General features: G+C 50.6%; 1 protein-coding gene across 5 annotated transcripts; it reads left to right on the top strand.

The window, feature by feature from the left end:
- Positions 1 to 344: 344 nt before the first annotated feature.
- On the top strand, positions 345 to 17037 carry TUBA8 (tubulin alpha 8). Of its 5 annotated transcripts, XM_082350076.1 has the most exons (5): positions 572 to 704; positions 9998 to 10220; positions 11666 to 11814; positions 13171 to 13851; positions 16726 to 17037. In XM_082350076.1, the coding sequence occupies exons 1-5, from the start codon at positions 702 to 704 to the stop codon at positions 17017 to 17019; spliced, it is 1350 nt and encodes a 449-aa protein (XP_082206202.1). In that variant the 5' UTR covers positions 572 to 701; the 3' UTR covers positions 17020 to 17037. The 5 variants fall into 5 exon arrangements, with proteins under 5 accessions (XP_082206204.1, XP_082206203.1, XP_082206202.1 ...); XM_082350077.1 differs by lacking the exon at positions 9998 to 10220 and having other exon boundaries at positions 346 to 704; XM_082350078.1 differs by lacking the exons at positions 9998 to 10220; positions 11666 to 11814 and having other exon boundaries at positions 345 to 704; positions 13175 to 13851.
- Positions 17038 to 26393: the final 9356 nt, after the last annotated feature.

The following is a 26393-nucleotide window of genomic DNA, read 5'->3' as shown; positions in this document are numbered from 1 at the left end:
TTGAAAATAATGGTGGAGGGAGGAGTAGAAGCAGGAACAGAGGACGCCCTGAGCACCTGCTAGGGTCTCACTAATTCTTATCTCAGTTAATCCCCCAGTAGCCAGGCCGGCCTTTATGGAGGTGCAGCGGGCTTCGGAGCAGAGGCTCCACCCCCCACTCAGCACAGGCTGACGAGCGGCAGCAGAGCTGAGCTCGGAGCCTGTCCCTCCCACCGGGTACCCTGCCCCACCACTCCTGCACTCCCCCGGGTTGGGGGTGACTGCGCGAGCTGAGCCCCAAGCAGGTGCCTTTCCTGCCTGGGCCGGTCCTTCCTGGCGCAGCTAGTGTTTGGCCGCAGGAAGAGGATGAAAGTTTGGGGACCGTGAACGTTTATTCTAACAGCACTTTACATTTCTTTCCTAAGCGGCTGGAATTACACAGGCTGATCCTACAGAGCATAGCGTGGGAACCTGGAGCCCAGCCGCGCAACCCCGCGCGGGCGGCGCCGGGGACCCGAGCCGCGGGTGGGCGGGGAGGAGCGATTGTGACCTGCCCGGTCCCTCCCTCGCCGGCACTGTGATGCTGCAGGGCAGCTGCTGGCCCAGCGTGTCTGTCCCCGGCCCCCTCCCGCCTGGTGTCACAACAGCGGAGGCGGCTGTATCTGGAGCAGTTGGAGTGGGCAGGCCCAGCCGGGAGCGAGCGGGCTACGGGAGCGGCCGCGATGGTGAGCCTGCCGGGCCGGGGCGCGGTGCGCTGGGGGTTGGGGGCACGCAGGCGCCCAGCGCAGGGCCGTGTCTACGCGGGGGCTAGCAGCCATCGCTTTGGATCTGCGGAGTTCGAAGTCTCCTGGGGGTGTCAGTTCAGGGTCGAGGGGTTCGTACGCTCGGGCGGAGGACAAGCCGGTGCCAGTGCCCCTTCTCGTAGAGAGAAAGTAGGGACGGGGGCGAGTCGCCCCGTAAAGGGACCCAAGGGAGATTTTCGCGCTCAGGTGAGGGGAAGGGGGACATGGGGGCCCCGCGCAGAAGAGGTGAGGCTCCGAGGCATCACCTTGGGGCAACTCAGGAATCCGAGTGGGGGAGGGGCAGGCAGTCCAGGGATTCCCGGCGGCTGGGGTCGTGGGCGGTCAGGTCCCTACACCCAGCCAAATGTGACAGAGCCCCGAACGTGTCAGGGGACTTAGGGCGTCACAGCCCCACGCCTGGGGGCCTCGTTCTCCTTTCCCTACCCCGGCCATCTGGCTTGGGCTTCCCAGGCCCCCGGCACCCGCTCCAACTCCCCAGGTTTTCCAGGGGTCCAAGCCAGAGGACTCTGACCCACAGGGCTCTCCCTCCGGAAGGCCGGGGGTGGGGTGGGCTTCAGACCTGTGGTGTCCTACCCTGGCCTCTGGTCTGTCCATCTCCTTCGCGGACTTACTTGCTGGAGAGGACCTCCCCCACCTCCTCCCTTCACCCCCTGCGCCCTGGGCTGGGTAAAATTTGCCTCCAATACATTTGCCCGGACGCCTGGAAACCCAGAAATCTCCTCGTCCAGAGCCCGGCTGTCTGGGCCACTGGGAGGGGGGTGGAAAGGTTGGGTGGGGAAGGGGGCGGAGCGAGCAGTCTCACAGGCCAAGGTCAGGCTTTCCGCACTCTTGCCCCGGTGTCAGTGACCAGCAGGACAGGTGAGGACTGCCCTCCTCCCGGCCTCTGTTCGTTCTGGAGAGTGCCCAGGGCCCCTGGCTCTGGCCCCAGCTCTGCTGAGTCTAGTCCAGGTCTGTCCGGCACCCTCCCTCCCCAGAGCAGCCTCCTCGTGTGGCCAGAGGAATGCACTCCTGCCTGAGGCCCCTGGTGCGGAGCCGTGGAAGGAGCTGAGCTGGGAGTTCAGAGTTTTGGCTCCTGTCTCTGCAGCTAGCTGTGTGACTTCAAGAAAGTCAGTTAACCTCTCTGAAGTGGTTTTTCTCATCTACAAAATGAAGAGGGCTTATGGTTCAAATTTTCAAGGCTCCACCTAGCTTTACTATTTTAACCTTTTTATACAGAGAATTCCAAACATATACAAAAGAAGAGTGTTATAATGAACCCCTGTATATGCCTCATCCAATTTCAACAGTTATCTACTTATGATGAGTCTTGCTTCATTTACTCCCCTTCCCCCTCTCTCCCTGGTATTTTGAAGCAAATCCTAGGCAGCATACTCAAGATTTGATATTTAATATTTATAATATCTAGCACATAGCTAGTGCTTTATAATTTTCAAAGCGCTGTCTCTTGCATGTTTTAATTCTGACCTGAGAGCCGTAGTGAGTCTTAGAGGGGATCCCATGATCCTAATCCAGCTCTCTGAGCAAACTTCAACGTGCATTCAATAGGCCAGTTTCTGAAAATACCTAATAAACCAACAAATGTAAAGTAAAACCTTATTTTAAATGTGCTAAAGAATTTGAAAGATGTTTAACTGAACACCTATGGCTGAATATTTTGGAAAGAGAATATCTTTATTTTGAAACACTGAATTTTATATAGCAGGTTCTATTTGGAATATTTATTTACATGGGCAGCACTGTCTTGATGGGAAAACATTTTTTATTGACCATTTCACACTCACAGAATCTAAATTTATTTATTTATTTATATTTATTTATTTGGCTGCGTTGGGTCTTCGTTGCTGTGCGCAGGCTTTCTCTAGTTGTGGCGAGCAGGGGCTACTCTTCGTTGCGGTGCGCGGGCTTCTCATTGCGGTGGCTTCTCTTGTCGCGGAGCACGGGCTCTAGGCGTTCAGGCTTCAGTAATTGCAGCACGTGGGCTCAGTAGTTGTGGCATGCAGGCCCTAGAGCGGGTGGGCGTCAGTAGTTGCGGCACATGGGCTCAGCAGTTGTGGCACACGGGCTTAGTTGCTCCGCGGCATGTGGGATCTTCCTGGACCAGGGCTCAAACCCGTGTCCCCTGCATTGGCAGGAGGATTCTTAACCACTGCACCACCAGGGAAGTCCCCAGAACCTCTTTTTTAAAACCCCTTGACTCGTTCCTGCAAGGCTAGGCTGACACATGTGCACACCTGGACCCAGAGTTCCACCCTTGCCGAAAGGACTTGCCTTCCTGCAATGGCTGGGCTTCCCTCCTGAGGGTTGGGGAAGGCTGCCCGTGTTGAGGATGGATGCAGCATTTCTGTAGTTTCTAGGTGAGGATTTTAGAACTAACCCTGTAACTGAGCATTCCCATCTGCTCCCAGGGTCCCTCTGGTAAGCAGTTCTCCTGGGAACTGAGACTGTGACACCTTCTTTGGTGTCGGTGATTCCAGGCCTCAGAGAACGTGTCTGTGGTGCACGGGGGGAGTTGAGAGCACAGCCTCCTCGCTGCACTCCTCCTGGTGGGGCGGGCCCGTGAGTTCAGGTGGGAACTGGCATCCGATGGCAACAAAGAGCCTGTCTTCCTGCAGAAATGGGCAGCTAGAAGGGAGAGTGTCCTGGGTGCGAGGTGGATGCTGCTTCCGAGTCCACAGGCCTCTGCAGACGCCCTGAGCGGGCGGCGTGGCTGAGCCCCACAGGGCCCGGGCTTATCTTCCGACTCCGAGCCCCCCGGGGGCTGCGGTCACTAAGTGTGGGTCCCCAGAGGTCCCTGGGCACATGCTCCGAGTGGCAGCGGAGGCCCCACCCCCAGGCACCGTGTCCACAGGGAGCGTCTGGGCTACGGTCGGGCCCACGCAGAGCCCGGGAGTGGTGCTGCGGCTCAGTGACCTCAGTGACCTTGAGAGGAAGAGGGAAAGTTGCAGTAATTTTTGAGGAGGAAAGAGCTAGTGAGTACAGGGCTAGTGACGGGGTGGGTGGAAGGATGTGGCTCTTGGGGGCAGAGTAGACCCACTGCTCCTTCCCTTTGGCCACCAAGGGACTGACAGGACTGTCTGTGGCCTTTGTGGCTGACGTCCCCCGTCGGTGGCGTCCTGTTAGAATTTCTCCCAGATGAAGAGACCAGGAGGAGAGTGGGCACCGTGTGTGGCGGATTAACACTTGCTCGCTCTCTCCGGCACGTGACCTCAGTGTCGGCTGAAGCTCAAGGGCCTTTGGCCTCGAAGGGTCTAGAGAGTCTAGGAGTCTACGACCAGCCCCGGCCACTCCCGAGGGCCGTCTCTGCCACCCCTGTTGCTGCCCTGCTGCAGTGCCTGCAGCCTGCTGTTAACTTAGGTCGACTCTGTTCCTGCTGTTTCTGGCTTGCTATCTATTCTTTGAGTCCAAATATGCTCTAATTGAAGGATTTTGAGCAGAGATAGTGCAATCTTTCGTGAACCACATTGTTCTTACTTTAATTATCCCTCTGGAACACTGGCTCTACTTTTTACCTGTCATCTCTGACCTAGATCCTGAAGTGTAGGTGATTTATTATCCTAGCCTGACAGCTAGAAGTAATTGGGTCTAAAAATATGCTTCCTGAAGGCAACTGTGTGGCCCTTGACCCACAGGTGGTCGGGGTATGTGGCCTGGTCTCAGGTTTTCACTGGCCTGCACTGTCAGGTCCCTTCCAAGATAATATGCCAATTTCACTGTTTTGTGATAGTTCAAAACTATTTTTAAAGCTACAAAGCCTCCTTCTGCAGAGGATTGCAGCGAGCTGATCTGAGTCCTCTGAGAGCAAATGAAAAGGAAACGATTAAAGCAGAAATAATGTAAGGTTGACCTCAGGAGAGATTTCTGGCAGTGGAGTTCTAAGAGGACTGTCAGGTTCTGGAGTGTCTTTCTTCTGCCATCCTGCAGAACTGGGCACCCTCCCCGGGGAGGACGCTCGTGGGCAGCTCTGACGCTGCTTCCGCTCTGCCTTCACAAACCTGCGCTTCGGACAAACTAAGCAGTTTGTGGGACCTGCCCTAAATTCTCCCGTGTCTCGTTCACACTGCTCCAAAATCCAGCTGAAAAACCTGCTGGCACATCTACATTCTCCAAGATGTCTGCAAATATTCCTGCTCGGGGAAACCAAGCTGCAAGCTGTCCTTTCTCCTTTGAGCTCCTGTTGCCTCTCAGGCCCCGGCCACTGCCCTCCTTGTTAGATAGACTCTAAGTCTCGGCAGAGTTTTCTTTCCAATCACCCCTGCTGCACTCGAGCCCTGTACTCGATGCTGGGTATCTGGCCAGGAAATGGGGGCTCCTTGCTCTCCACGGGGGAAGTCAGAAAAGCAAAAGAGCGGCTAGGAGCCGTGCAGTAGAGCAGTGATGGGGAGGCGGGGGCTGAGGGAGCGCGCCGTGGGGCCCCGGCTGGTGCGGGACCTTCCAGACCTTCTGCAGGAGGGGATGATTAATGAGCGACTTGAAGGGCGAGTGGGAGTTGGCCCAGTCCCTCCTGATGCCTTCTTGCAGACAATGACAGTAGCTCTGTGCTGCAGGAGCCAACAGAGCAGGTCACTTTGGTAGCCACCCAGCACTAGGTCTGGGGAGGGGTGTCATGCTTTCCTCGAGGAAGGGCGCTCCTGTGTTAGGTCTCTCCAGCTCCCTCACCTTCACCCCCTGGACTGCTGGGCCAGAGGCTCCAGCAGCACAGGCGGGACCCCCTTCATCTCACAGGGGCCCAGGAGCAGAAAGCTGGCCTGAGCCCTACAAGCCCAGAGTCAAAATAGAACTGAGGGAGGAACAGTGTGAGAGAGAGAGCAGGAGCTCTGCCCGGCCAGAGAGGGAATCTGAAACATGAGTTTGGAGCGAACACATGATGTAAATACCCTCTGCTGAGTCAGCTCCTCCTCTCCGGCCCCGGCCTTGGCACACACCACCCGGAGAAACAGTCCTGGTCTTCCAGGGAGGGTGGCCCATTTTCAGAGGCTCCCACCGTGAGCCCTTCTGTTTCTGCGATGGAGCTTTCTTTGGTTTGGAGGTTTGCCATCCAAGCTTGCCTTGCTCTCTGCTATCAGGCTTGTGCTGCTGTAGATGTGGCCCACCAGGGCCCTGGGGGTTAAGAGTGCAAACGAGGCAGCGGGGTGGGTGGTGTCAAGGAGAGGACTCTGGCCGAGGTCAGAAGACCTGGATTGGGGCCAGGCTCTTTCCCTGTGAAATTTCCAGTCTGCCCCTTTACCTTTCTGAGCCTCAGCTTTTTCACCTGTAAAATAATGGGGTGGGAATCATATTCGGTGATCCGTGAGGCCAGCCCAGCTCTAGAATCCTGAAGGCTCTGAGCTCACATAATGTCCCTGGTCGTGGCAGATGGGTGACCTGTCTTGGGCATGAGGGCCGGCCCCCAGGCCGTCAGCACTGGGGGTGCTTTGCGTTTTCCCGTGTAGAACCTCCAGGCAGGAAGGAGGGATGGCAACGAGGCAGAGTGGCCAGAGGAACCGTGGGGTCCTTGTCCCCTCACAGCAGGTGCAAATGGTGCACAGACCTTAGCACCGTTAAATGAGGGGGCTCACCTAACTTTTCATTTCACTGATGATTTCCTCATATGACTTTATGTAATTAATTAATTTATTTAGGCCGTGCTGCGTGGCTTGTGGGATCTTAGTTCCCCAACCAGGGATTGAACCCTGGCCCCGAGAGTGAGAGCACCCAGGTCCTAACCACTGGACCGCCAGGGAAGTTCCGTCCTCACGTAACTTTAAAGTTCTCATTTGCCCCAACAAACTGGGCTCTTGGTCATTGTTAGTTGAATCAATGACGAAGTGAAAAGGGACAGGAAGAGCCTGGCCCTTTGCGATGGGTCATTAGGGTGAGGGGAGCCCTCACTTGGCTCTTACTCTGTTTCCTTTCTTTAATTTTTGTCATTTTAGTATGAAAACCGTCAAACCTTCAGAGAAGTACGGTAGTGTATCGCCACCCATGTATCCATCATCTAGATTTAATAATTACTATTTTTCTGCCATATTTACTTTACCTGCTGTGTTTGTGTTCAGTAGTTGTGGCATGCAGGCTCAGTAGTTGTGGCTCGGGGACTCTAGAGCGCAGGCTCAGTAGTTGTGGCGCACGGGCTTAGTTGCTCCGCGGAATGTGGGATTTTCCCGGACCAGGGCTTGAACCCGCGTCCCCTGCATTGGCAGGCAGATTCATTCTTAACCACTGCGCTGCCAGGGAAGTCCCCCCCCACGCCATATTTTGATTTGTTCAAACCAGAATTCAGTTAAAATTCACATACTCCATGTGGATGTTATGTGTCTTAAGTTCCTCTTGATGTGGGTCAGTCCCTCCTTCACCTTTGTTTTTCATGAGTTAAAAAGATTGGGTCAATTTCCCTGTAAAATGTCTCACCTTCTGGATTCATGTTGTTTTCTCGCGATGTCCCTTATCCCTTTGACCCCTGTGTTTTCTATAAAGTGGGAGCTATATATAAAGGGTGTAATACATTAAGGCTGAGTATTTTTGACAAGAAGCCTTCATGGGAGGTGTCATGTGTGTCCTACTGCATCACATGAGGTTATCTCACTATTGTGGGGTTTATGATCCAACCCAGTGTCAGAGGCTGGTGACCGTTGCAGTTATTTTCCCCTTGTGACACACAAGTAACCTAAGTAACAGTGATTCTTTGGCACTGTGTGAATATCTAGTTCCCCATCAATCCTTGTCCAAATCAGTTATGTAATCAGAAACTCTAACATGCAATATTTCTTAATATATCATTCTTACTACACTGACTAGCTGGGAGTCTTCTGTTTTAAAAAAAGAGCTTTCCCTCCTCAAAAGGGCTGTTTGGATGGGGACAAATGAGTTTCTTTAGTGGGAGTTTTCTTTCTTAATAACGCGAAGGACATGGAGATTTTTACGTGTCCATCCTGTTTCAGTCGACTGCCGCTGTTCCTCTTTTTGACCCTCAGATTGTTTCAACTTTGGCCATGGGAGCCTCTTCTGGTTGGTGTCTGAGACCTTCCGGCGTCGATTCTCTCAGGCCCCCAAAGACGTTCCAGGTCATCCTGTGCATCCCCGGCCCCAGACCTGGAACCCCACCCTCCAGGGAGCCCTGGCTCCTGCTGGTGGAGAATGGCACTGAGAGGCCGCTTCTGGAGGCACCTGTGGACCCATCAGTTGCTTCTGAGTCTATCTTATACCTCCGGTTACTCTTGTGAATTAGTGTAACAGGGAAAACTGCTCCTCCTAAGGAGTGTGTGTGTGTGTGTGTGTGTGTGTGTGTGTGACTGATTTCATCTGTGGAGACTGGCACATTGACTAGCATGAGGTTAAAGGGGTGTGAAAACCTCTGTATCACCACGTTGCTGGTTTTCAGGACCCTGAGATCCTTTACTCTTCCTCCTCTGACCCTTGATCTTCCTGAAATACCCGTGTATCCTTCCAGAAGGGCCCAGGGGATGCCTGGAGGATGGTTGGGGGGTGGGGTCACAGGACAACATGTGGCACCTGCTCCTTTCAGGTCTCTCCAGGGTCCCCTCAGTTCACACCCCCCCGAGGAAGCCACAGCTGCATGTGAAGGTGTGGTCTGGTTGGTAGCTGCTGGTTATGGGGGGTTCCTGGGAGAAGAACCCTGCTGCCTTAGGCCTGAATTGAGTCTGAAGATAAAGTCCTTTCATTGTGAGGGGAACGTAGCCTGAGGTCTCCGGCTTTCCACGTGTGCCTCTTCCAGGTGGGGAGTGAAGCTCCAATAATGAAAATGCATAATGATAAGGATAAAGATAAGGACAACCGCAACAAAAACGATCACGGTCACTTATGCTTTTCAGGTGAAGGGGGTTTACGTAACTCAGCCCAGGTCACACAGCACAGCACGTAACTTGAGAGGCAAGATTTGTGCCCTGGGGTGTGGGTGACTGTGAGCAAAGCCCTTTCCTGGCCACCAGGCTCACAGAAGCACAGAGGCCAGGACACAGAGACAGGTGTGGAGCAGTGCCACGTTGTACAAGTGTTAGGGCACCGGCTCCTGACACCGCTGGCTTCCCTGCGCCCACACCCAGGGAGCCCCAGGGTCCCAGGAGTCCCATACCCCATGCCCAGCCACGGTCTCTGGAGGCTCTGCTCCTGGCTTGGGTTCCCCGGAGCTGGAAAATGCCAGGTCGTCACGGTTAAGAATAGAAGCCCACACAACAGGCACGTGCTTCCCTGCCCAGCTCCGTCTCGAGCACACAGTCTCCTTGCGGGACCCCTGCTTCCCTGGTGGGGTGTTGGGGGTGACGAGTACACCGTCCCAGCAGAACCATAACACACACGCACACACTCACATTCACACACACACACTTACACATATATACACACACACACACCACACGAATGTACACAACACAAACACGCACACCCCTCCCCATCCTAAGCTGTTAGTACCAGGACCAATCAGGTAACTGCAGCTTCACACCAAAGTAACATGGAGAAAAGGACACTCTAAAGGTCAACTTTATTTAGCACTTGGCCCGACGTGGGCGAAGGAGCAGATTATGGTGGCCACAGAGGAACTTTCCAGTCACTTAGAGTTCAGGAGGCGCCTACTTTGTCCCCTCCCAGCCCTCCCTTGCTGACGTACTGATCCTTTCTTATTCCTACATTTGTAGCCAGAACACTAATGATACCCATGATACAGACTCCAAAGTACATTCCCCCGTGGGTGTTTCTCTGTTCTGTGATGCGGAGATGGGGAGCGTGCGTGTGTGCGTGTGTGTGTGTGTGTGTGCGTGCGTGTGTGTGTGGCGGCGTCTGGGAGACTCAGGCTGCAGCAGGAACGTGAGCACTGCGCCGGCCACGGCAGTGGATTTGGGGGTGGTTCCTGCTGTTCTCACTGGTTCATCCTTTGACCGGCTCCATCCGTGCAAGAGTCTCGTGGTTTGGAATTAGCCCAGTTTCCTCTACGCAGCTGCCCTCTTTTTCCTTTTCTTGACACAAAGGATTAACCCTGGAAAGCAATCTTTACAGCAAACCACAAAGCTGTGGTTCTTTGGAACCGAGTCTTGATCCAGATGCTGTGGTGCCCAGACCCCACGTGGCTGGGGCATGGCATGGCGGGAGGCATGGGTGTCCTGCCGGTCGAGTGCCAGGGATGGACAAGTCCTCAGAGGTGGGGGCCTGGGGGCCTGGGGGCCTGGGGGTCTGGGGCAGAGGCGCGGCCGGGCTGGGGCTCTGACCGGGCTGCTCTCTCCCCGCAGCGGGAATGCATATCCGTCCACGTGGGCCAAGCAGGGGTCCAGATCGGCAATGCCTGCTGGGAGCTCTTCTGCCTGGAGCACGGCATCCAGGCCGATGGCACTTTTGGCACGCAGGCCAGCAAGGTCCAGGACGACGACTCCTTCACCACCTTCTTCAGCGAGACTGGCAACGGGAAGCACGTGCCCCGGGCCGTCATGGTCGATCTGGAGCCCACCGTGGTGGGTGAGTGTGGGCCAGGGTCCCCGCACAGGGACAGCACCGGACTGCAGAGGCTGTGGTGGCTGGGGAAGCAGATCTCCACGTGGAAGGGGTGGCTCATCCGGAGTCCCCCACCACATGACTCTTGGCTCCTAGAGCTCTCCGCAGTCTCGGGATCTCAAGTGGGGATCACAGATCTCTGCTCCCCATTAAAGCTCCAACCTAGTGCTCTCCACTGAAATCTGCTGAGACAGGCCGACATTGCCGAGATTGTTTATTAAATACTAAGGGTCAAAATACAAATAATTTCAGAAATTATAAGACGCCCTCAAACAGTCAGTTTCCCAAAGTGTATGTTTCCGATCCTATGATAATTACGGTCTGTCCCGGCGGCCTGGTAGAACCTTGCAGCATCTTGCACACGAGACGAAATCGCAGCAGGCACTCTCTCTTACAGCCAGAGGCTGCCGTAGGTTAGAATGAACCTCATCTGGATCTTAGGGAACAGGAATTCTGACTTGTGTTGGGGCAGGATTCTTGCTCTCCCAGCTCCCCCGGCCCCAGGACCCCCTGGGTCAGTCCTCGCTCTTCATCAGGATTTTCTCATCTTCAAAGTCTGCTCACCAGCGAAGGTGGACAAGTCCCCCAGGGATGTCTGGGCACTGCCTGCGGTGCCTGAACACTGTTTCTAGGGCCACAGACCCCAGGCCCTCTATCCCATGGACACTTGTACAAATACAGAAAGGGCAGATGATCTTCCCGGGCCACTGCATAGATGGGTGCTTTCCCTGGGGGAGCAGAGGGACCCTGTAGAGGAGAGGGGCTGTAGCTGGGGCCTGAGGCACCTTGGTCTGCCGTGTGTCCACTTTGTGTGGACCCTGGAGGTGAGCAGAGCCCCCGGCCCCGCGGCCTCTCTTGGGCTCCGGCTCTTCTGGAGCCTGGAACATAGCTTTGCTTCAGAGTTGTTCTGCAGTATCTCTAATGCCTGACATGTATTGTTGCCACCAGAGATGGAGGTTAGAGCTGGGACAATTCTGGGAGAGCCTAGGAGCCAGGCATATCATTCTGAATCTTTCTCTGTGTCCCTGGAACATTTGGATGCAAGTGAAATCGGGTTAAATTCTGGGGTGAATTTTGCAGCATGAATGAAAAACAAGAGGGAAGCCTTGTGGGTCCAGGGGGAAGAGTCAGTCAACTTTGGTGTTTGGCCAGCTTTGTAAACCCAAGGCTTTTTAAGGTCCAGCCAGTAGAGCAGCTGGCTTCTCATTGCTGCTTGAGTCCCAGGCTTCTGGCTCTGTTAGTGCCTGTGTTACCCTGGAATTCTCTTAGCCTCGCAGATGTATGATAGGGTTGTCTGGTTCCACCCCAATGGAGTTCAGTAGGTAGGGGTGCCATGTGTATTCTAGAGGGGAGGGAGCCGTCTCTTCTGGGAACCAGGTAGTAAGACTGATGGTCCGCTCTCTTGGTAGATGAGGTTCGGGCAGGAACCTACCGCCAGCTGTTCCATCCAGAGCAGCTGATCACAGGAAAAGAGGACGCAGCTAACAACTACGCGCGGGGCCACTACACGGTGGGCAAGGAGAGCATCGACCTGGTGCTGGACCGCATTCGCAAGCTGGTGCGTGTTTACAAGGGCAGGGAGCTGCTGAGCTGGACGTGCTGGGATCCACCTCTCTGAACAGGCTGGGTGGAGGCATGTGACCCCCCGGCTGCAGGATAAACGCCTAAGATTTGGGAATTTCTGCTTATGTTCTGTAAGAGGCATTCACAGGGCTGGCGCCCCTTCCTCTGGCTGGACATTGTGGGCTGCCCTCCAGGTGATGCCCCGGTAGCACTTACAGATGCTCTACGGTGGTGTCTGGGGAAATTCCAGGTGTGAGAAAGGCGAAGCTCTTTGCTTCCTGGCAGCACAGGTTAACAAAGCATTTAACTTGGAAGAGAAGAGGAAGATCGTTGATCTATTTCAGCGCTTACAAACGCCATTACCAGTGTCAAATACGTTCCTTCGTTTAATCCCCTAAATAATGATACAAAGGAGGTCTTGTCCTTGAACTTTACAGATGGGGAGATTGAGGGCCAGGATGGTTCAATAACTTGGTCTGGGTCCCACAGCTAGAAAGTGGCCAAGTCAGGATCTGAACCGGGTTGGTTTGACTAGAAAGCTCAGGGTGGGTCACTTGTCTACTTGAGCCCCCTTTCCTAATCTGTACAACGGAAAAGGTTGGGCTTGATCAGGGGTTCTTTACTTGGGAGCTAAGAATGCCGAATTTTCTGTTTAGAGGAGGGCTAGTAGGGTTCATCAGTCTCAGAGCCGTCTGTGACCCCCAAAGTTCAGAACCACAGGACTGAACACAGTCATAGATCACGGCCAATGGGGAGGTTCTGTGACCTATGAATTCTCTTAGTTCTGCTGAGAGCTAACTGTCAGGTCCTTGCTTAATTATCACAGTAACCTCATGAGATGAACATTTTTTATTGTCCTCACTTTAACCAAGAAGAAACACGAGTCTGGAGGGTTCAGTAACTTGCTCGAATTTTTACAACTCGGAAGTGGCAAAGTTGATGTTAAATCTCAGGTTCTCTGACCCACTTATCTTCCTGAGCCACCTTCCAAGGTTGGGCTAGGATGTGTAGGTCTGCAGTTCCCGCAAGATCAAATGACTAGGGCTGGGGAAGTGGGCAAGGAGCTGGGGCCCTCATGGGGCAAAGTCATTAACCACCGTGGTTCTGGAAGCTCATTCCTGGTCCAACCAGGCCACTGGGCTGGAAGCTTCATGGACCCGGAGGTGTGTGCAGGTTTGCTGCCCGTATTTTAGCGGTTCCTCCCAAGCCTGCCGAGGCTCCTTTGTGTTTCCTTACTCCTTCAAGGCTGTTTTGATTTCACCCACTTGACAATGTTGAGGGGTAGAGTGGGGCAGACAGAGAGGCCCGTGAGGGAGTCCTCAGAGCCTTGTCTCGTGTCCTCCACTCCCAGACAGATGCCTGCTCAGGCCTGCAGGGCTTCCTCATCTTCCACAGCTTCGGGGGCGGCACCGGCTCCGGCTTCACTTCTCTGCTGATGGAGCGCCTCTCCCTGGATTACGGCAAGAAGTCCAAGCTGGAGTTCGCCATCTACCCGGCCCCGCAGGTGTCCACGGCCGTGGTGGAGCCCTACAACTCCATCCTGACCACGCACACGACCCTGGAGCACTCGGACTGCGCCTTCATGGTGGACAACGAGGCCATCTACGACATCTGCCGGCGCAACCTGGACATCGAGCGGCCCACGTACACCAACCTCAACCGCCTCATCAGCCAGATCGTGTCCTCCATCACGGCCTCCCTGCGCTTCGACGGTGCCCTCAACGTGGACCTCACCGAGTTCCAGACCAACCTGGTGCCCTACCCACGCATCCACTTCCCCCTGGTCACCTACGCGCCCATCATCTCTGCTGAGAAGGCCTACCACGAGCAGCTCTCCGTGGCCGAGATCACCAGCTCCTGCTTCGAGCCCAACAGCCAGATGGTGAAGTGTGACCCCCGTCACGGCAAGTACATGGCCTGCTGCATGCTCTACCGGGGGGACGTGGTGCCCAAGGATGTGAACGTCGCCATTGCCGCCATCAAGACCAAGAGGACCATCCAGTTTGTAGACTGGTGTCCCACAGGCTTCAAGGTGAGAGCTGGTGACTCAGTGGAGACAGACAACTAGAGAAGCAGAGGGAGAGACCAAGGATGGGGAGAAAGAGGTGGAAACTCAGGGTCTTGGACTGATACACATTCCCTGGGAGCTTTGGGGTGAGATGGGAAGAGGGGCTTCAGCCAAATGTAACACTGATTTCATTCATTAATTCGTTCATTCACTTATTTTAGGTCAGGAGAGATTCTGAGAGGATTATTGGAAGAGGGGGAGGGCGCTAGTGCAGTAGGGAGAAGGGCTCCACCTGCTCCTGCCCTGAGATCTGCAAACATCTCAAAGGTCAGGCAGAAAGGACTTTTCTCTTACAGGGAGGAGTGAACGGGGCTAGGACAAACTTGTGTGCAAGTGGGATGAAGAGGATGATGGGGTGGGAGTGGCTCTGATCCGACAGTAGATCAGAGAATGCAGCAACCAGATTATTCAAGCTGCCGGAGAGGTGTAACTCCCTCCTCCAACAAAAGATGTGTTCTTCTCTCCCCAGTTTATTTTGAAAAATTATTCGCCTTGTAAGTAAGTTTTCATCAATTTAGAGTAAGGATAAGAAATTTTCTGGTTATCATATGGTTGTGATTCACATTATGAAGCCCTGACATTTCCACTAACCGGGAGTGAGCTGGGAGCCTGTTGTAGGTCTGCAGTCTGGGGAACACCAGACTCTGAGGGTTGGTGTGGGTACAGAATAGCCAGGGAAGGCCCCCAGCTCCCAGGACCAGAAGATGTCGAGCATTGGAAGCCACCCCCCCGAGTCGCCCTGGCCAGGCAGGCAGCTGCCCCTGCACTCGTGCCTGCTTGACTGCTTTGTCCTGTGTCCCACGGCCTCATCCGAGTCCACCATCAAAGCAGCTGCCACCATTCATGTTATTAGATCCCTGGCAGGCCTTTAATAATTTAGAGGTTTGCTGAACACCAGAGGTGGTTGTGACAGTTGCTCGAGACAGAGATGAGCACATCTCAGTTTTCCCTGCTGGGACTTACGGAAACAAGACACCTCATGCTGGCTTCTCGGCCGAGAGGCTGACGGTGGGGAGCGTTCCCCACCCTGCTCTGCTCCCAGCCACGTACAGAATCCTTTCCCCTGGACTGTGCCTATTTTTATGTGGCAGTTCTGGTCACTCTTGCGAAAACATTCAGGATCTTCCCCCAAGTTGTTGGGTTTTTTTCTTTTAAATGGAAACAAGCAACAAAACAAGCTAGTAGTAAAATGAATAGGCAAAAAAAAAAAAAAAAAGAATGAGATATGAGGGTGGTGGAGAAATTAACAAAAAGGAGATGCCCCTGTATTCTCGCCCGTTTATTTTAAGCTGAAGCTCTGGGGTTATGACCAGAAAGATAAGGCAGTGCTAGAACCTTTAGCTGCTTCTCAGAAAAGCACATGCCGTGGGGGTGGATGGTGTTGAACTTCACCCTGTAGCATCCTCCCCAGGGTCTAGGGATGCTACTGCTGAAAAGAGAGCAGAGTTGGCTGGTCTAGTGAAATATGTCACGTGGCATTGCCTTCTCCCTTCTCACTTTGGTCCTTTGCCCCTGTCTCAGCATCACCTCCACCCCCAAGATGCCACTTTTGTTTAAGAGGAATGATAGATCATTGTGAATTCATTTAGTGGGTTACCCACCTTGGCTGTACAGCCTGCTGCCACTCCCACCTCCACTTCTCAGAGGACATGCATTTTAAAGCTATGAATTGAAGAGATTGGCAGTTAAGACCTGGTGGCCTGGTGGAGAGGCATTTTGGGGCCAGCTCCATGGTTCTCAGTGTCCCATGAGTATTATCACAGTCGTCACCTGAGGCCCCTTCCAGGTTCCTAGAGTTCCTGGGGTCGGCTCCAGTTTGGGGTATGTGTGGGGAGAAGGGAGATTTCCGGGATAGTAGCCCCCTCGTCAGGTTGGGCTGGATCAACTTGGAGGACCCTCCATGCTGCCAGAGCTTGGGGGATTGGCTCATCCAGCAAGAGTTTTAACTGACTTTCTTTGATTTCCATGCTTTTCTTCCAAGAAACCCCACTCCCCAGAGATAGAGGGCCTGGTAAATGCTGACACCATCCCCAGAACCTTTTGCATCTCTTTATTTATTGCTTGAGAATATCTCCCTGATCTTTTTAAAAAATTGATTAATTAATTAATTTAGTTTTGGCTGCGTTGGGTCTTCGTTGCTGTGCGCGAGCTTTCTCTAGTTGCGGCGAGCGGGGGCTACTCTTCGTTGCGGTGCGCCGGCTTCTCATTGCGGTGGCTTCTCTTTTTGCTGAGCACGGGCTCTAGGCGCGAGGGCTTCAGTAGTTGTGGCACGCGGGCTTCAGTAGTTGTGGCTCGCAGGCTCTAGAGCACAGGCTCAGTAATTGTGGCGCACGGGCTTAGTTGCTCCGCGGCATGTGGGATCTTCTTGAACCAGAGCTCGAACCCGTGTCCCCTGCATTGGCAGGTGGATTCTTAACCACTGTGACACCAGGGAAGTCCTCTCCCTGATCTTTTAAACAGCCCTTCACCCTTGGCAGAGAAACTGCCCTAAACCCGTTGACAGCATAACTAAGAGGAACCCGAGATACCATTGGAAGGACTGAATTTATAATAATCTCCATCTACTGGCACTGCACACCCACCCTGCTTGACCCCCCTCATTTGTCTGCTTGAGTCTCCCACTGGGGTTTCTACCAGCCCTTCCCCTCCCCTTGAGCTTCCCGGCCCAATGCCGCTTGCTTTTGCTTTCTCTCCCACATGCACCTCTCTACCCACCCGCCGTCCCACCTCCTGATCCCCCTCTTCACATCCAGGCCTGCTGCCCCACCCACCATGTGACCAAGGTGCCCCAGCTTGCGTTATCCGCTGACTGCCGCATCTTCACCCTCTGTTCCCCAGGTGGGCATCAACTACCAGCCCCCCACGGTCGTCCCCGGGGGAGACCTGGCCAAGGTGCAGCGGGCCGTCTGCATGCTGAGCAACACCACGGCCATCGCCGAGGCCTGGGCCCGCCTGGACCACAAGTTCGACCTCATGTACGCCAAGCGCGCCTTCGTGCACTGGTACGTCGGAGAGGGGATGGAAGAAGGAGAATTTTCCGAGGCCCGGGAGGACCTGGCTGCCCTGGAGAAGGATTATGAGGAAGTGGGGACTGATTCTTTCGAAGAAGAAAACGAAGGGGAGGAATTTTAAATACAAACGTTCCTCGTGGCTGTGTCTCTTTATTCCTGCTGCCCCTCCAAGCACGTTTAACTTTTCCTAGAGCAGCAGACCCCAGCCTGGGTCCCGACACCAGTACCTGTGGGTGACGGGGCCAGCACGGACGCTGAGCTCTGCCAGACCCTCCCGTGGGGGAGCGCAGCTCCGTGTCACCAAAGGAAACGAGAGTCACTGTCTCTGGGTTAGGGTGCAGGCCAGTCACACCTGTGCGGAGACCTAAGCGGGATTTAAAATTCTCTATTAGGCTGGGCTCACCCCAAACACAGCCTGCTGGCTGGGGAGCAGAAAGGTGAGATCTGGGCGCGGGGAAGATTCTGGAAAGGGAGTGTTCTCAGAGTTAGAGTTAGAAGCAAGAGCCCATTTCCTGCCCTTGTAAATACACCGATAAACGAGTGGGATCATTCCAGACAGTGTTCAGTGCTGTGAAGCGAAAAAGCAGTGATGGGAGAAGTGGGTGGTGAGGTCAGAAAAGGCCTCGTGGAGACCCGGGTGCAGCTCGGAGCCACCCCGGAGGTTCTGGAGTCAGAGACGCCGGGTGGGTGTGTGAAGAGCAGGGAGGAGGCCAGGGTCCCCGGAGGATGGAGGTGAGGGATGCGACCAAGAGCCACACGGGGTGCAGGGCACACTTAGGCTAATCCTGCAGAGGACGTAAGGAGTTTAGGTTTTCTCTAAGTGAAACACAACATTTCTGTTTGGAATTTGGAAGGCTTTAAGCAGAATACCTACTATGCTTTATATACACATATACCTTATCTCTAACCCCCAACCATCTCAAAATGGATATTCTTCTCATTTTATGGATGAAGAAGCTGAGGTGTAAGGAGTTTATGTGTTGGAGATACAAAAGGGCGGGGCCAAGAGTCTGTTCTCTCGGCTACCCCGCACTCTTTCCACCGTTGGTGTTTGTGTCCGGTTCCAACCGCTGCCTCATAAAATGAAGGGTGGGGAGAAGCAAAGTCCATTTATTACAAGGGAGAGGACAAATTAATGCATCTCTTCCCTGAAGTTGGCAGCTCCGGTAGGATTTTGGGAGAAATCAAAAGGCTGCTCTGATTAAACTACTGATAAGACACCCAGGGTTGGGCCCATAGCAGGTCGCTGTGCGTTAAATGTACAGCTCGTCAATTGTGGACTTGCCCTACATGTTTCTACGCTGTATTCCTTGGAGGCCCCGAGAAAAATAGAATAAAATGTTCCAGGGAAAGGAAGACCAGGCAGGAAGTGACGCTGACCACTTGCTGAGGCCTGTTTGCGGAGAGACCACACTTTCTTGCTCTTCTGTGAAGGAGATCATGGTGCTGAGGAGGAGTACAGATCTCTGCCCATCAGGACCCCCTTGCCCGAGGTCACGCCTCACCAAGTCCCGCAGGGGCTGCAGGGACAGAACCAGCTGTGCAGAGAATTGGGGTCAGGAGCTGTGGCCCATCTCAGGAAGGGGCATTTCCCCTCTGACAGAAGTGAGAGACCTACCCACGGGTTTCAGATAAGCCTCGAAGGACTTCCCGAGTGTGTAACTAGGACCTAATTAGGGAGAGAGTGACAGACCCCCGAGGCCAGGGTTTAGGGGAAATCACCTACAGTGTCTTCCTTCCCTCTAGATTTATGTGAATTAGGTTAAAATAAATACGAATGGTGGGGGCTTCCCTGGTGGCGCAGTGGTTGAGAATCTGCCTGCCAATGCAGGGGACACGGGTTCGAGCCCTGGTCTGGGAAGATCCCACATGCCGCGGAGCAACTAGGCCCGTGAGCCACAACTACTGAGCCTGCGCGTCTGGGGCCTGTGCTCCGCAACAAGAGAGGCCGCGATAATGAGAGGCCCGCGCACCGCGATGAAGAGTGGCCCCCACTTGCCACAACTAGAGAAAGCTCTCGCACAGAAACGAAGACCCAACACAGCAATAAATAAATAAATAAATAAATAAATAAATAAATAAATAAATAAATAAATAAAATAAACCCAAAAGTTAAAAAAAAAAAAATGAATGGCAAAGTCACAGAGGTGATGTCTGAGAGGTATGGGGAAGGGGGAGTTTGAGGGATGATATTTTAGGGCCTTGGATGTATTTCCCCCCAGTTTCTTCTCTTCCATTTTCCCTTGTTTTGTTGAGTCCCTGTCTGATCATGGGGTTGGGCCCGTCTAGCCCTGCTGGCTTTTATCTCTGTTCACGAAGCAGGAGTATTGAATTTTAGAACTGGAGTAATGCATCCCTAGAAAGAGGGTGAATAGGAAAGTGGATGATTCTCTAGCGTCCCCCAAGAAAAGGCAGCTTCATAATTCTCCAGCATGGGATTGGCTAGAGGCTTCTTAAGACGGTAAAGTAAGTTTGGCAGATGCCAGAATTGGGCCACGGCCTGTGGTAGGCAGCTTGTTTAGCTCATTGGACTTTAGCCTGGGTTATCCAGTTTCTTGAATCCTAATGCCATCTCTGAAGGATTCCTAAGTAATTTCTACCGATAAAAAAAAAGTCTTTTTTACTTTTTACTATTTTACCCCAGGAATTAGGAGAGCCCATAGTTAACGTAATATCTAGTGAAACCCACATGCATATTCATATGTACTCCTCACCCCAGTGTTTGCAGTCTGGGTCCTTCTCAGCAAGAGGGACAGATCTCTAGCCTTTGACCGCAGTCAGCTTAGGTTCCAAAAAGAACCTACTGAGGAAAAAGATAGTATGTTTATATATCTATTTTCTCCAAACTTCTGATTCTATCAGTGATTTGATCGACATTTAACTTTAATACAAAATTGCCACTAACCCCACTATTCTGAATTTTTAAGGGTCACTGGATCAATGCCATGCAATTGTCTTTCCTATTACAATGCTAATCTACTAAAGGGATCAAAAACTTCCCTTTTTAAAATTTTTTTTATTTTTTTGGCCACACTGCGCAGCATGAGGGATCTTAGTTCCCCGACCAGGGATCGAACCCATGCTCCCTGCAGTGGAAGCAGAGTCCTAACCACTGGACCGCCAAGGAATTCCCAAAAACTTCCCTTTTTAAGTTCTCAGTCTAAACCGTCTACATTAAAAAAACAAAAAACGAAGAAACCAGTGCTATAATTAGTTTTTTATTTTTAGGTCTTGTGACAAATTTATGATGTCGACCACTTTAGGGATGAAGGTGAAAGAGTGAGTGGGGCAAGAGGGGAAGATATCAATACGGATACTGTTAAATTTTGTAGAGTTTATTTCATCCTTCCTTCCCATATACACAGAACCCCCAAGAGCTAAGGTGAGTCCTCACTTATCCACATTTTTTTCATGAATATGCAGAATGAAACTCCTTATGTGACCTTCTACATATTATATTTGGGGCTTAGACACTGAAGTCTAAAATATAAGGCTGTTTGTTTGGCTCATGGTTAATGAGACAGGACATTGTCTCTCCAAGCAGGTTCTATTATCTTGCAGTGGGGAGAAATAAAAACACATGAAGTGATCTTTTGTATTAATGCCAGGGACTTTCCTGGCGGTCCAGCGGTTAAGACTCCGCACTCCCAGTGCAGGGGGGATGGGTTCCATCTCTGGTTGGGGAACTAAGATCCCACATGACACGTGGTGTGGCCAAAAAACATCCCAAAATACAAAAAAAAATCCCCAAAACCCCAAGATTTGTATTAATGCCAATGCAAAAACCATTAGTAAAATATCAGCAGAGTCCATACCATGTTAAAAAATATAGCACAACCAAGAAGGATTTATTCCAGGAATTCAACCGTGGTTCAGTTATTAGGAATTTCATCAGTGTATTTTTTTTTAAGTAATTTTATTTTATCTATTTATTTGTTTATTTTTTGGCTGTGCTGGGTCTTCGTTGCTCTACGTGGGCTTTCTCTCTAGTTACGGCAAGCAGGGGCTTCTCTTTGTTGCGTTGCGCGGGCTTCTCATTGCGGTGGCTTCTCTTGTTGCAGAGCATAGGCTCTCAGCACACAGGCTTCAGTAGTTGCAGCACACGGGCTCAGAAATTGTGGCTCACGGGCTCAGTAGTTGTGGCTCGCGGGCTCTGTAGTGCAGGCTCAGTAGTTGTGGCGCATGGTCTTGGTTGCTCCGCGGCATGTGGGATCTTCCCGGACCAGGGATCGAACCCGTGTCCCCTGCGTTGGCAGGCAGATTCTTAACCACTGCACCACCTGGTAAGTCCTATAATGTATATTGATGTGGGTTTCTTTGGCCTTATCTAGGGAGTCCACCCAGTTTCTTAAGTCTGCAGATTTATGTCTTTTGCCAAATTTGGGAAATTTTCAGCTTGTCATATCTTTGAATGGTTTTCAGCCTCACACTTTCTTCCCTTCTTTGGAGCTCAGTGAATGTTAGATCTTTCATTATAGTACCACAGGCCACTGAGGCTCTGTTAACATTTTTCAGTCTGTTTTCTCTCTGCTGTTAATATTAGATAATTTCAATTGTTCAATCCTCAAATTCACTGATTCTTTCTCCTGTCATCTCTCTTCTGTTGAGATCACCCAGCGATTTTTTCCTTTTGAAACTTTGGCATGACCAAACAATTTTTTCTTTTTTAATAAGCTTTTATGGGCACTGATTGTAAATACAGATTTTTTTTTTTTTAAATACAGATTTTATTTAATACATTGCATTTTACGACACGTTAATAAAATACAATGTTATTTCCTTTCCCTGTGCACATATTCCCTAAGTAATGAGAAAGCCAGTAATTCAGTACAGTATTGAATTACTCAATAGCTCAACCTTAAGACTGTCACTGGATTTGTTGTGAATTTGGCTCCTTCAATTTTTTTTTTTTTTTTTTTTTTTTTTTTTTACTGTGGAACAGTGCTAAATTATCTATGCTCAGGTTGGCTTCACTTACATCTTCAAGGGTGGGCCCAGAAGAGGAGCTCCGTCACCCAGGAAGCCCCAGGCCTTCCTCTCACTCTGCTACAACTTGATAATGATGATGTTGCAAATCTTCTCCAGCTCTTTCTGCCAAAGTTCAAGTTCTTCCTTTTCTGCAGTCAGATTCTTATCAAGCCAGTTGATGATTTCATTATACTTGTCAAGAATCTTCTGTTTGTCCTCATCTTTGATCTTGCCTTTGAGCCTCTCATCTTCAACCTTTGCTTTCATGTTGAATGCACAGAATTCAAGTGGATTTCTGGAAGCCATCTCTTCCTCTGCTTCTCATATTCAGCTTTGTACTTCTCAGCTTTTGGACCATAAGCTCAATGTGTTCTTTGCTCAAATGGCCCTTGTCATTTTTTGATGGTAATCTTGTTCTATTTTCCTTATATTACTCTTATCCATAGCAGAGACACCTAGGATACCACTGGCATCCTGAAACTACATCACCAGAAACAAATACATTGAACTGTGTATCAAATGGACACCATAACCACATAGAAGAAAATATAATCCACAGTACTGAACACAGTATTTTGACGATATATCTTCTGTGTAAAGATATAAAGAATGGAAAAAATATCTTGAACTTAGTAAGTTTGCTGTTGGTAGGTAGTGTAGCTATTCTCAAACTACCGTGTATGTGTTCTCAGATTGAGCAAAGAAAGAAATAGAGTCATATTAATGGGAACCAGAGTTCTCACTGTGGAAGAAGGAATATACAATTACGGAATGGGATAGAGCAAAGAACAACCCTGTGATAGTGGATCATATTGTGAAGTTGGAGTCTTCAGTATGAACTCATGTTTGCGTCTTTTCTTTTTTTTTTTTTAATTTTGGCTGCACTGGGTCTTCGTTGCAGTGCGTGGGCTCTTTGTTGCGGTGTGCGGGCTTCTCTCTAGTTGTGGCGTGCAGGCTTCTCTAGTTGCAGGTCACAGGCTTCTCTAGTTGTGGTGCGCCGGCTCCAGAGCGCATGGGCTCAGTAGTTGTGGCACTTGGGCTCTCTAGTTGCGGCGAGTGGGCCTAGTTGCCCTGTGGCATGTGGGATCTTATTTCCCCGACCAGGGATTGAACCTGTGTCCCCTGCATTGGAAGGCGGATTCTTATCCACTGGACCACCAGGGAAGTCCCTCATGTTTGCTTCTTTGGTTTTTTTTTTTTTTTCTTTAGCTCTGCCCTTGAAAGGACCTAGCAGCAATGACACCCCATAGCATATCAATGAGAACATCTAGTGCTTGTATCTTGGTTTCTAAATACCATTCCCCTCTAAAAGGAATTATGACTCATTGGAGTACTGGCTGATTTCAGGGCTGAGTCAGGAAAAGTACAAGATGAACCTGGAACATCTTGTGCCAGAAGGTAAAGAAGTGCTCAAAAAACGATGGAAAACATGTCATAAAGACACAGGAGCCAGTTTGACAGAGCTCCTACTGGCCAGTTGAGCACCAAAATTAATAAAGGTAGTACACATTGAGTATAAATGAATTTTTGCATTTATAATATGAAGAAACAAAGAAGCAAAGAGGAGGGGGAGAAGAGAAAGCTCTTCTTTTTTAGTAGAATGCCAACTAATAAAGAAGAACCATGACAGAATCACTAGGGGAAGCTAAAACCATTAGGTGAAAGGTTCTTGGGTATCAAAGATAAACAAAGCCAACTATTAGTTTAAGAGGTGAAAACAGATTTTATTCAGTAACTACTGACAGTAGGGGAAAGAGCTGAACTCCATTCTGATTGGCACAGAGGTGACTGGGCATTTCAAGGGGAGAATGAGGGTGTAGGGAGGGGGCTCAAATGAAAAGTCACAGAGGGTTGGTCAGTGTAAATGTGACCAGGCCAGCTGTGTCTGCAGCTGGCAGTGCTCCCAGGGAGGGTTCTGTCCCCACAGAGACTGGGGACAGAGGCCCGCATCGCAAAGGAATGGCTTTCAGGTCCTTGAGAAAGATACTCCTGAATTGAAGGAGATACAAATACATCTTGGAGGGACACAGAAAGGATTCACAATTGTGAGCCCTTTTGAGTAAATGCTCTGAGAAACGGAGGTCGGGGCCTATCCTCCGGTATCAGAACAAACAGTAAATTATTTTGACAGCCCTGAGGCTTTTCCAGACAGGAACTCAAGAGAGGGCTGGGTGTCCCAAGGATGTGGCTTTGCTGCTAGAAGCTGTGTTAAAGGTTGGTCATGTTTCTGGTTTTTTTCCCCCCCACTTCTACCCTTTTTTTTTTTTTTCTTTGATCAAGTCTCTTTGTTCAGGGGTTTGGATGGAGTGTTCGTGTGCAAAGTTTTTAGAGTTCTCATGGGTTAAAGAATATTTACACATTCTCAAAGTGTATCTGTCCTCAGATTACTCGTTAATTAAAGGGAGGGAGATTACCTTTATAGTGGAGAAATCTGGTGGACACCATCTTAAGTGATGGAAGCTATCATCACCAATAACAAGACAAATGGCCATCGGGTGGCTCCTGACTTAGGCACAGAGGTTATGTCGTGTACACGGCACTGCCGTCAGTCATGTGCAACCTGAATCATATTACTAGGAAACAAGCCAACAACCCCAAATTAAGGAACATTCTGGAAAACAAGAGGCCTGTACTTTTTAAAAATGCCAGTGTCATGTAAGACAGTAAAAGGTCAACCCCAGAGGAAAGGAAACTAAAGAGACATTAAAACTAGATGAAAAACCCCAATGAGATATTACTATAAACCCATCAGAATGGCTAAAATGAAAAACACTGATAACACTAAATCCTGGCAGATATGCAGGGAAATTGGATCACTTACAGACTGCTGGTGGGGATGTGAAATGGTATAGCCACTCTGGAAAAGAATTTGACAATTTCTTAAAAAATTAAGCATGCACCATCCTACCACATAGAAATTGCTCTCCTGGGCAACTATGCCAGAAAAATAAAAACTTATGTCCATGCAAAAAACTCACATATGATTATTAATAGCAGCTTTATTTGTAATAGACAAAAACTGGAAATAACCCAGATATTCTTCAACAGATGAATGGATAAACAAACTGTGGTCCATTAAAATAAAAAGGAGCAAACTCTTGATACACTCAACAACCTGGATGGATTTCTAGAGAGCTAAACTGAGTGAAAAAAAGCCAGTCCCCAAAGGCTACATATTGTGTCACTCCATTTGTATAACTTTCTTTTTTTTTTTTTTTGGCCATACCCCACTGCTTGTGACATCTTAGTTCCTCCATCAGGGACCAAACCAGTGACCCCTGCAGTGGAAGCACGGAGTCCTAACCACTGGACGACCAGGGAATTCCCCTATACAACGTTTTTTTAAAATTTTATTTATTTTTTATTTTTGGCTGCATTGGGTCTTCGTTGCTGAGCGCAGGCTTTCTCTAGTTGTGCCGAGCGGGGGCTATCCTTTGTTGAGGTGCGTGGGCTTCTCATTGAGGGGGCTTCTCTTTGCTATGGAGCATGGGCTCAAGGCTTCAGTAGTTGTGGCATGTGGGCTCCGTAGTTGTGGCTCATGGGCTCTAGAGCGCAGGCTCAGTAGTTGTGGCACATGGGCTTAGTTGCTCCGAGGCATGTGGGATCTTCCCGGACCAGAGCTCGAACCCATGTCCCCTGCATTGGCAGGCGGATTCTTAACCACTGTGCCACCAGGGAAGTCCCCCTATATAACATTTTTGAAATGACAAAGTTATACAAATGGAGAACAGATTAGTGGTTGCCGGAGGTTAAGGAGGGGGATGGGCAGGAAGGAAGTAGGTGTGTCTATGAAGGGCAACCTGCGAGATTCTTTCTTTTCTCTCTTTCTCTCGTTCTTTCTTGCTTGCTGCCTCGGGTCTTTGCGGCACGTGGGATATTTTGCTGTGGTGCGTGGGCTTCTCTCTAGTTGTGGCACGCAGGCTTAGCTGCCCCGTGGCACGTGGGATCTTAGTTCCCTGACCAGGGATCGAACTGGCGTCCCCTGCATTGGAAGGCGATTCTTAACCACTGGACCACCAGGGAAGTCCCGGGATTCTTGAGTCTATGGAAATGTTCTGTATTGACGTTGGCTGCACTGGCGTCAATATCCTGGTTGTGATGTGTGCCACAGTTCTACAAGATGGGAAAACTCGAATCTCTCTGTGTTATTTGTTACAATTATCTCAGAATAAAAAGTTTAATAATAAAAAACCTACATGAATGAGATTATGGCTTAGAATCTGTATTGGAAAAAAGAGTTGATATAAAAGACAGTACTGGGATAACTGGCAAAGTTTGAATATTGACTGTGTATGTTAGAAAATATCAGTAATATTGTATTAGTGTTAAATTCCCTGAACTTGATAATAATTACACTGGAGTTATATAAGAACATGTTTTTGGCCCTAGCAGATATATTAGATTATTTGGGGCTGACGAATCTTGATTGCTATTTCCTCTCAAATAGCCCAGCAAAAACAAAAAACGAAAAAGCTGATTTAATATATATCGATATAGGGTGTGTGGGTGTGTATAAGAGAGAAAAGT

The sequence above is a fragment of the Balaenoptera borealis genome, assembly GCF_965194805.1.
Source record: "Balaenoptera borealis genome assembly, chromosome: 13".
Lineage (NCBI taxonomy): Eukaryota > Metazoa > Chordata > Mammalia > Artiodactyla > Balaenopteridae > Balaenoptera > Balaenoptera borealis.
This window is presented reverse-complemented; position numbering and strand designations above follow the sequence as displayed.